The sequence below is a fragment of the Atta colombica genome, unplaced genomic scaffold, assembly GCF_001594045.1.
Source record: "Atta colombica isolate Treedump-2 unplaced genomic scaffold, Acol1.0 scaffold229, whole genome shotgun sequence".
In the NCBI taxonomy this organism is placed as follows: Eukaryota; Metazoa; Arthropoda; class Insecta; order Hymenoptera; family Formicidae; genus Atta; species Atta colombica.
Genome location: NW_017259326.1, coordinates 346,776 through 358,768, shown reverse-complemented (window position 1 = coordinate 358,768; position 11,993 = coordinate 346,776). Strand labels below are relative to the sequence as shown.

The 11,993-nt window shown below is 34.7% G+C and overlaps 1 protein-coding gene across 1 annotated transcript in view; it reads left to right on the top strand.

Annotated features, from left to right (window-relative positions):
* LOC108688369 overlaps positions 1–7,194 on the top strand; it is a 135,299-nt gene extending 128,105 nt beyond the window's left edge. The window contains exons 8-11 of the mRNA XM_018194609.1: positions 3,808–4,045; positions 4,400–4,786; positions 4,879–5,130; positions 5,244–7,194. Of these exons, the coding sequence (XP_018050098.1) occupies positions 3,808–4,045; positions 4,400–4,786; positions 4,879–5,130; positions 5,244–7,055 (2,689 nt within the window). The 3' untranslated portion in view covers positions 7,056–7,194. The remainder of the gene's footprint in view (positions 1–3,807; positions 4,046–4,399; positions 4,787–4,878; positions 5,131–5,243) is intronic.
* Positions 7,195–11,993: the final 4,799 nt, after the last annotated feature.

Below are 11,993 nucleotides of genomic sequence, written 5' to 3'. Positions count from 1 at the left end.
CACACACACACACACACACACACACACACACACACACACACACACACACACATATATATATAGAATGTTCCGGAAGTTTTAGTACAGCCATTGTAAAAAATAAGTGGAAAATGTAGAATAACATTTTCTCATATGAAACTTCATTTTCAAGAAAATAGACTTTAAGTATTCTATGTATGTGTGTTTTGACTCTTAATAGATCTCTCTGTAGACTACTACCTCTGTTCATGTTTGTGTTTACCAACATGTTTGTGTCGGGTAATCGAGAATATACAGGAGATCGAGAATAAAATAGGATATTCACGCATGATGAATTTTATTACTTTATAAATTATTGAAAATGTTGAGAATAAAGCCTCAAATTTTATTTCATATTTTCAACTTATATTTACATGAAAAATTACCTGCTTTTCCACGATTTCCGAAACATTCTCTATGCTTGATATGTTTTCATACATGTTATTGAATGTTATTTAATTTGATTTTATTTTTAATTCTTAATAATTTTTTGTCATAATATCAAGAGACACTGTATAGAACGAAAAAAAAATGTAATGTTCAGCGTGATATAAAAATTTCATCATATTTCAGTCCATTAATTGTATTATATATTATCACCATTGGCGTGACAAACCAAATCAAATCTGATCAATCAACATCCTAAGTTGGATCTTGATTTCCCTGTTTCCTTAAAAAGGTATTATATATTTTTAATTTCTATAGAAGCGAATTAATATCATAATTCACTGCCGAATCCTCCCAGAAAATAGTAAAGCTGCATATATTTGTAGAGAATGAGTTTTTTTATAAGCAGATATATGGGACTTACTGATTTCGAACAGTTAAGGGAATCTCTGGCACGGATATTCTCCGTAGTTGGCCATTGCCTTTCGGGAGATAAAATAAAAATTCAATGTTTTTAGCCAAATTTAAACCCGAGATTTTAGCACAGAGAGTAGACATGCAACTCTACGGCCTCTGCGCCATGATTGTCACATTAATTATATTATTAAGAATGTTTCAATTCAATCGGCATACAATGTAAATATTTATTCACGTGACTATAATACTTAATCTACGCTTTTTCTATAGAAAATTATCAGGGATAGATATTCTTTCTTTATGTGGAAAAGATCAATGATAAAGTGAATAATGTGTTTAGAAATATTTTCTCCGATTGTTTCTGTCTCCGATGGCAGTCACGCAGGTCGCATCGACATGCAAATCGTGTCATTTAGGTGGCATCGCGGCAAGATGCGTTTCTGTTCCTTCGAAGCGTTTTATACTCGCGGCGATTCGGTACGGTGCATTAAGCCGGGCTGCCGTTTACTGCAATTTACCAGCGATTCTTCGCAAACGATTATGGTTGCGGCGAGGAGAAGTTGAAGCGTTTCCGGACGAAGCTTCCTCATCGAGGCGAGGCTGTAAACGCCATGTACCATAATCGTTTCCCTTCTTCCGGCTTGTCCCCGTTTAATCTTTCTATGTCACAAGTTTCTATTCTTATGGAATATTCGGAAAAACCAGTTACGCGAGTGATGACCTCGATCGTCGAGATTATCTTCCTCGAAAATATATGGGAAATCTGTTTCACATGTTTCATTAAGAAATCATATTTCTCTCTGGTTAAGCGTGTCACAGTTGTCAATTTACTCTATAATATTTTAATCTCAAAGAATTATATTTACTTTTATTATGTATAATATGTATTTTAGACAAGTAAAATTAATACCAAACAATATTATGTTTTATCGATAATGATTATACAAAAAATTATGCGAAAAAAATTATGCACAAAAGATTCTTGTACAATATATATACCATAATATATACCATAATAATAAATGCAATAATAATGTATTCTTGATAAATATCACAGTAAAATTCGAACTCTGATTTTGCAATAATAACAAATTAAAACAGTAATGTGCTGTCCAAAGAATTGTACGTGCCAAGGAAGAACTGTACGTGTCAAGGAAGAAATGCGAGAATGCCGACACATTGAAAATAAATAAAAGAGTGCGGTCTACTTGAGAAAATATCGGAGATGCTATGCACACATAGCATCTCCATTCACCCGCGGATTCCGTTCGCTTCCGTTCACCGTGACGAGCTCTCCGACGGTGGTTAGTTGGCCTCTGTCGTGTTACCGCGAAATGCTATTAAGTTACTATTATCTAGGTAATAAGGCCCGTCACGATTTAGGGCGTGTATAATGGGGAGCGCATCACAAAGCGCGCATTATCACGCGTACCATGATTCCACCTAATAGCTAAATACGGATTGCCAATTAGCGGTCGTCAGCAAATAAGCTGTCTGCACAGATACTGTAAAGATCCTTCGTTCAAGTCCGTTTCCCGCGGCTCCAGTTGTCTTCTGCGATTGAAAGAAGACGCTTCTGGAGCATCTTCTGTTTATGCCATCCACCTTTTGTCAAAGGCTTTATTTCAAAGTAATGATTTTTTGTGTTGACTTTTTATTATCTACTTCATTGAAATGAGAATTTTTTTTTTTAGATACTGTCTTTTAGCTATCTATCATTCAAAGATCAATACAATAAAAGAAAATATTCAAGCATTAATTACGATGTTACACAATCACATTACATGTTATACAATCATTATTCCGCTAATTGTGCAGTTTTATATATATGTATGGTGAATTAAACGCGTTTCTGTAAAATAAGAAGCTTGTAAAAATCCAAATAAGTAAAGAAAATGGGAGATGATTAGAAAAGATATAAGAAACTACAAAAAGCTCCTACAATTTATTAATTATGATAAATGTAAATGGAATAAGCTTATGCAATCCACTAATTACGATAAATGCAAATGGAATAAAGAGGAATACTAAGCGTAATAAAGTGTAATTTAAAATAAAAAGATGTAATTATAATCAATTTGTTGACCTTTTAACTTTCTCTTTTGAAAAATGGGTATTACAACTAAACATCATTCATTGAGCGAGAGATACAATGTGTAATTATATAAATATCATTTTATATTCAAAGACACGTATACGACGTAATTATATAATTTCATCGTACGTTGTGACCCAGTATTACACGTGGTTTCATTGATTTCACTGGATTTAATGAGTTTACAATTATTTACGATTGTATTATTGTCAATTGTATTATCATAAATTATGATGAACATTACATCTCTTAGGCACGTAGCTATTCTCAGAAGAGGTGATATAAGTAACAAATACTTCACGTGATGTCAGCGAATCGATGCTGCGTTCGATACAATCCCGTTTGTTTCGGCGTATGTTAAGCCCGTGTTGATTTAGCAGCACGAGCAGATAACTCATTATCTGTCAAAGTAGCGAAGAGCTGTTGGCCAAAGTACTACTCTACCAATTAATCCGATTAATTCTGCGTGCCTGGGTGACCGATTGCTGACGCGGGTGCGAAGTTTCGCGCAGCAATTGACGCTCCGGTACTTGCCCTCTTGGTAAATCAATTTTACAGTTCTCTGTATGTTTAACAATTTTGTTTCATATTCCCTCAAATTGATTAATTTCACTTGTTTCTTCAAATAAAATAAAAAAATGGAAAATTTAATAATGAAATAAACAATTACTATAATGCTAATGAAAAGGATGAACAGGTATTAATTTAATCATCCTCTATGTTAATTAGTATCTTTCTGTTTTCTTAAGATTATCCTATTTAACGGAACAACTTAATTAAACATATCTAAATTAATTATTATATAGTTAATAACACACGTATCACGAATATGAAAATATCATCATGTCTTGATAGAAAAGGGTAAATATAATTTTCTGTACTATTTTCAGTGACGTGACGGTTTCGTCGAACGTTCGCGAGTGGTTACGCTCGCCGGCCTTCGACGCGCGACAGTGGGAAGACGAGGAGTTGTTGCTGATGCTGCAGACAATGTTTGTCGAGCTCGACCTACCTCAAAAATTCAACATTCCCTTGCCGATTCTGAGGAACTTCCTGTATGAAGTCTACAATAATTACAACGAGGTGCCATTTCACAATTTCAGGCACTGCTTCTGCGTGGCGCAAATGGTGAGTATTTCTTTATCTTCATACTGCTCTAATTTGCACAATTTTCCGCGAAGACAATTAATAGTTATGTGATAGCGTGATTGTAATTACATGTTGATACGCGAGAAGATGTATAATAATAATAATAACAAGTGTGATGAACAATATTGCAGTAATTACGATGACTATTTGTTTGTTACACTAATTGTTTGATTACACCTATTAATTGGCGTTAACTGCATTATTCTACAGTATAATATAATTAAATTATTTCTTAAGCGATTAAAAAAGTATAATAGTAACAAGTATAACGCTTTAATCTATAGCTACAGATCGAATTGAGTTATTGGCTCAGTGCTAATTGATTGTATCTAGATGTACGCGATAGCCTGGGCGGTGGATCTTCCGTCGAAAATCGGTGACCTCGAGGTCCTCATACTGATTGTCTCCTGTATTTGCCATGATCTTGACCATCCGGGCTACAATAATATTTATCAGATAAACGCGCGGACCGAGCTGGCGTTACGCTACAACGATATCTCGCCCCTGGAGAATCATCATTGCTCTGTGGCATTCCGGGTCTTGGAAGCGCCCGAGTGCAACATTCTCGCATCCTTGGACAACCCTACGTATAGAATAGTTCGTGAAGGTATCATAAGATGCATTTTAGCGACCGACATGGCCCGGCATAATGAGATCCTCGGCCAGTTTACCGACATTACTCCCGAATTCGATTACACCAGCAAGGCGCACATAAATTTGGTAATTCATCGACGACTGATATTTAATGATTGATGAAGTATTTAATGAAATATTTAATCAGATCAACTTAATTTCTTATTTATGTTCCGCAGTTGTCCATGATCTTGATCAAGGTGGCTGATATAAGCAACGAGGCACGACCGATGGAAGTCGCGGAACCGTGGCTGGATAGATTGCTTCAAGAGTTCTTCAAGCAGAGTGACGCAGAGAAACTCGAGGGACTTCCGGTCACGCCCTTCATGGATCGCGATAAAGTGACCAAGCCGTCCTCCCAAGTTAGCTTCATCGGCCTAGTTCTCCTCCCTCTTTTTGAAGCTCTCGGCGAACTTCTACCCGAGTTGCAGGTATTTCATCTTTTCATACATATACTTATTTATCTGTGTCTGGAAATTAGCAGTATGTAATCATCTATATATATATATATATAACTAAATTCGTATGAAATTCTGTTTTTCAGGATCTCATAGTTCAACCGGTCAGGGAAGCTCTGGAGTATTATCGAAGGCTGAATGAAGCAGCCAAAGATGAGCGTCATCATCGGAGGAGCGTTGTCGACGTCGGGGAGTCGGCGCCATCCAACATGTCAACCGCTACTGGTAGTTCATCCACCGTTATCAAGTCTACATCATCACATAGCATGCGCTCAAAAAGATCCGCCACGACAATTCATTCGCGTTCGCGTTCCACCGACGATGATATTACAGAAAATTTGACGATGGAGGAGGCGGAAAATGTCGAGAGCTCTGATCCGGAGACCGCCACGGAGGTAGAGATCAGCGAAAAGACGCTAAAGTTCAAAATTTCTACGGAGGGCACATTGACCGGCCCGACGTCCGGTCGGAAGAGCTATCCTGGCAGTCGGAAGGGTAGCCGAGAAAAATCTTCGTTGGATTATCATAATCACGACTTGGCCAAAGCTGTTCGTGATCACGATTACGAAAGGAGACGTAGCAAGGGCGAAAATCTTGGCAGTGACCTGAGCTCGCCGGTGAGCGCGAGATCTGCCGAGGGTACACGGATCCTTGAGGAAATGGAGAAAGACATGATTATTTCAGACGTCAAGATTGAAAGCAAGACGCCTGAGGGAAACGGTAATGTCGTCGCGGTGGAGGCCCGCTCGCAGCCGAAGAACAATGTAAGAAAAACCAGCAATGTCATAGAGAACGATCAGGAAAACAGATCAAGCCGCAGGGATGTTCACAGTAGTCGGGAATCGATCGGTTTGCGATGTTGCTGCGACGACAAAACTGGGCCGAATAACAAGTCCCTATTCTCACGACTGAGGAACTTTACGGACCGCCTTAGCATGAGCTTTGACTCAAAGGATTCGCCTAGTCCAAAACCGAAGCATACTTCGAAGATGCTCAATAAGAGTAACTCGATTAGTAGTGGTTCGGCCACGACTACCTCATCGAGATATAACAATTCGTTGTTTATTTGCAAGCGCTGCAACTTGGTTAAGTCCTCATTAAAACACGGCAACAAGGCAGCCATTGCAACCGTGGTGGAGTTATCGCCAGTGGACAAACGGGCGATGACTCTGCCAAAGGTTCGAAAGTCCACGGATAGTAAGAATAAGAGCTGGCGAACAGTATTCGCCAAGGAGAAGAGATCGTCCACTTCTTTGGAGGCTTTACCGGCAGCCAGTTCTGGCTCCCGTTCGTTTTCCAAGCACCGCAGAAACTTGTCAAATCCTGAGGGCAAGTCGCAAAGCTTGAAGGAAACGAAGACTCGACATCAAACTCTGGACATCGAGTTTCATGAAATAGACATTCGTTCGAAGAATCAACAACCTGAAATTATAGTCAATCCAGACGATACCTGCTGCAATATCGAAGAAGATATCGGCAAGGTAGAAATCAGAAGAAGTTCGGCCAGCATGGAAGATATCTCCAAAATGGCAAAACAGGCAGCGGAAGCTGCTGTATTAGGCGTGCTAGATCCTAAAAAGGCAGAGGAGCGTCCTCACACCGGTAGTCTAGACTCGATGCTCTGCAAAGAGGTGTCCAAGTCACGAAAGAAGCATTCCGCATTCTGCTCGCCCGCGACGACGAAAAAATCGTCACCTGGATTATTTTCGCGATTTAAATCCGGCATGAGCATTGATAGCACTCGGAGCAATAGCAACAGCGATTCCTTGCATGATCACGGCTCACAAAGCGGTTGGATATCCTCATTGACAGCTAGCTTCCGGCCAAAAAGACATCCGAACGAAACGCCGCTGTCACCGCATCCACCGAGATCGCCCAGCAGAGAGGAGATCAAGTGATACGTCCTGGTGGTCGAGGATTCCTCTGACAAGAAACTCAGCCTCCGCGGTTGGTGGCCTGAGAATTTGTTCTGCTGCAATAGCTAAGAATTGAGCGAGAAAGTTGAATGTCTAAAGAGGCTAATTTAGACCAAGAAATTTCCGGGAATATTGTCTTCATATTCGTAAAAAAAAGAAACGAATAAAATGATTTGTAAAAGATTTTTTAAGACGTTTAAATTTTCTAATGCAGGAATTATCTCGCGTATTTCTCTCTCATTGCGATATTAATTGTTAATAGATTAATAATTGCGATGGAAAAATCTCTAATCGAATGCATCAACTATATTCTATTTTGCGAAATAAAATGTACCATAAATTCTTGTGAGTAATTCACAATATCGCAGCGCATGATGCATTTGTAATATACGAATTAAATGTTTCTCTATGTATAATATTGAAAACGGTCAATTTGAATGAACGTATTTGCTCGAGTATGCCATTTATCGAGAAAATATTAGATATATATATAATATATGATTACCGCAATTGAATTAAAATAATCTTGCAGAGGAATCTTCAGACCATTATTTCGTGTTATCAACTTTGAGTGTTTTACATCATGACGATTGACAAAAATTGAGATACATTTATTTGTGAAGGGCATCTATGGCCTGTGGAATACAAAAAGATGTATGCTATATACATAAACTATTTTATTTATTGTTCAATTAAAGAGTAGCCTAATGCGTAATCATTAATGTTGTTCGTTACTATACATATATAAATATAGGTAAAGTGCAGATATATACAAAGACATAAGGATATACATATATCCATCGTGCATAAAAATATATATATAAATCTATAATATACACGAGCAAGGATAATTAAACGGAAAAGAAGAGGAAGAAGACAAACAAATAGATTGTAAATGTGGCTCTATTGTATCGATGTACGATTAAGTTTCACGAATGTACTATGTAATCAAGGATGTAAGGATAAGAGAATATTCTCTGACTGTTTCTAGAATATCTTGAAAATAATCGCGTGTTTTTAGGCAATATTCTCAAAATTTCCGGACAATATTCTCAAAACGGAGATATTACTATTTTCCAAAAGCACGTGATTATTCCGATTCTGAAAAAAAGAGACATGTATACATATATATTCTCGAATCCTAGAATATTCTTATATTATTTTCATTCTCGCAAAGACTTCACTTCACCTAAAATTAGCAGTTGCCACGGTGAAGAGAGAAAATGAGATAGATTTGTCGGAATAATTATTGCACTGTTTGTCGAGATTCACGCGTAAAAAATCTCGTCGATTCAATTTGATCAGAGAATATTACACGGAAAGAACGGTTTTGCTAAAATATTTAATTTAGCTAGATCCGTACAGAAAGAGAATCCCCTAGAAAAACTATGACTTCCAGTATCAGATTGCTTCTTGTTCTGACGAAGTTAATTGCAATAGCATTTAACGATGTCTCAAGACATGGAAATAACCCGTAAATCGTAAAACTTCCTCGAATTTAGCTAGATATAAATTTAAAAATAATTTTGTTAGACCATCAAATAATTATAATTATATAGGATAATCATAATTAAGATGCTTAAGTTAGTTGCTAAAATGTCAAAACTTTTTGCAGCATTATTCATTGTACAATATATACTTAAGTGTTTTGATAATCCAACAAAATTATTTTCAGATCTGTATGTAGCTAAATTTTTAAAGCAAATCGTTCTTTTCGAGAATTGTATCGTAAACTATCTTTTATCCAGCTACGCATCACTAAAGTGCAACCAAGCTTGAAAAAATGATTTGTTCTCGCTGATATATTAATCAAGGAAAACAGATCGGTCTGAAATTTCTTAAAAGAGATTGGAAATATTATGATCTCAGTGTCTCTTCGAACGTCAAACACTGCGAGAAAGAGTAAACTTCGAAAAAGAAAAGCAATTCTTAATGGTTCTCTTCTCGACGAACTGTCCTCTCCTGTGATTATTCCGTTTAAAAATTCAGACACATAATTTTGATTAACGCATTACGTGCGAATTACTTCTAAACGGCGTTTTGCTTTTCATGTTTTAGCTGTTTATACTTTTATACTTTAACTGCGTTTGTACAGCGATTAAAAACCGTATGTATTGTTGAATTCTAGTCTTACATTATTGTTTTTAAGGAAAAAGAGTTGATTTCGGGCGCGTTTTATTTTCTGTGACGGTCTTCGCGAGAAGAAACTCGATGTGCGAGTAAATGAGCGAGCGAACGAATGAGTGAACGAACGAGCGAATGATTCTGCCAATTATTTGACCGATTATTTGATAAATGATTTGTTCCTCTCTCTCTTTTTTTCCATGCCATAAAATTAGAATTTGTCGATTAAATTAAATGGAACTGAATGCATGACGACACAAGCGGAAAAGCTATGTGTAAAACTATTAAATAATTAATTTTAATTTTAAATTCTATATATAAGAGAAAGAATAAAGATTGCGTTAATCGCGCAATTTTTTTATGCAGCAAATTCTGCTGTCGGGATACAAAATCGAAAATCAGATAATTATATCAAATTCAGTAAATCTTTTGTAACTCTTTCACGAGTTTCAGAATTGAATTAGTGTATTCACATTTTCCTACAATATAAGAAAGTTATTATCGAAAAAATAGTAAAGGACATTTAAGAAAAGGAAAAATTGAAATAAGTAGAAAAATGCGATTATGAGAAAATGGCGTCAATGATGAATATATTATAATAATAAATAATCAAATTTTCAATTTGTGATGTGGATGAAAAAAGACATTTGATTCTCGAAATAAGATTATTAAGTAATCGTAGAAATAAAATTTCTATCTAAAAATTCCAATCTCAATTAGATTTTATCCGAATTCATGAAACACTATGCGAAATATTTTAATAAATAAAAATAGAATAAAAGTAGAGTATATGAATAATGCGAAAATATTATTTTTATTACTTTTGAAAACATAAAAATAAATTTAAAAATTTGTTTAATGTAAGGATATTAAAAAAACATTGCAAACTGATAATGTTAATGAGAATATGATCAAATTGCAATATTTTTCGAGTTGTATAGATTAAACTTGAAAGGAATAATCAAGTATTTATTGTAAAAGAGTTGTATCAATGACCAAATTGTTTCTAAAATATTTCTATGTCATATCCTAAAAAAAATCAAATGTACTTTTTTCATTTATATCTTGCTCTTCGTGCCTGATTATTAGTGTTCAAGATCGATATTGGAAAAAGATACTCAAAGACTAATTATTTTTAAAACTTTTTCTAATTATACGACAGCAAAAAAATTTGAATTTCTCGATTTTAATCTTTTAAAAGTATGTCCTTACAGAAATGAATAATTATTTAATAAAATTATTATGTTATGTTAAACTTGCGATGCAAACATCTTAATTTTTGAAATTTTCTAATACAAAGACTTTTCTTATAAATAAAAACATTAATATAAATTTCTTTTTATAAATTTTTTTTTTAATTTTAAATTTATCAGTATGTTCTCGGATCAAATATATTTTCGGATATTTTTTTCCGAAATTAGTCACACGTTTATCTACAATCTTACATATTCGACTTTTTCGAATTTTTCTCAAAGACTTAATTAAAACATAATCAACGATTTTCAGAAATAATCAAAAAATCTATTTAAATTAAAAAATCTAAGTTTCATAAAATAGAATGTGGAATAAAATTCAATTTATAAGAACGTTAAAATGTTGATCATCGCTTCTCCAGTGTTTAATGATTAGAGATGCATAATAAATGAATAAAAATATATTAATAACATGAAAAGGGATGCAATGGGCCAATCGAGTCGTATTATACGGCATCGTTTTACTCGTCAATTGAATCTTTAGTCCCTCTAGAATTTTTCTCATATTCCAATCGTCGTCAATTATTGGGATAAAATACATTTAAACTCGTTCGCATAATTCATTGTGGTCTCCATTTCCAAACGTTAACGTTGAAGAGAAGAAATCGGTGTTTAACACGCTTAACTTTATTTATTATTATATCTTTATACCAAAATTATCAATTTATTATGTATACGACAATCTTGTTTTAACCAAAGTTACCAATTTTTTTAAATGCTCTTTTTAGAGCTAATATTAGCATTCACAGAGAAATAATGTGAAAGGGAACTTTAGAAGTTTTACAATTGTTTTAGAACTTCTGAAGAAAGTTTTCACTTCTTCCATGCTTTCCTCCACTCTATTCGCCTGAAGGATAAAAATAAGACGGCTTGTTGACAGAAAATAAATTTGATTTATTACTCAGTCATCAAATATATTTTTACATTTAATAATTATTAACATTATTAATAGTTAAATTAAATTATTAGTTATTAAATAATTGCTCTATGCTAACATTGATACCAGTTGCTATTAAAAAGTGACTCGTTATGATAATGTTTCTAATTTTAAATTCTTTGAATATTCGATAATTAAAATAATTAACGAGCTTATAAAATGTTATCATAGCGACATATGAGATGTTCGTAGAAATGAGCTCAATGCACACATTTGAGTAAAACGCAGTTATAAAGATGTTAAGTAATGCAGCTTTGTTGACATTTCAGATTGTGATTAATATTATTTTTAAACAAACAGTTTTATGTATCGCAGCGATTTCGAAACTCTAATACGAAACTTCTCGATGTCCTTCGTGAATTCGAATAATTGAATCATGAACAAATTTCATGTTTATACAAGATCCGTTCTCCGTCTCTCGCCGTCCTTTTCCCATATGGCGTTAAATTAAGTCACCGATTGCCAAGAGAAAAGAAAAAAGAGATCAGTCGCGATTATTGCATCGGATTGTCTCATCGTTAAGGGAATGTTAATTATATGAAATTTATGCGTACGATGTAATTTGAATGCACGTGAGAACGTGTGTATATATATATATATATATAT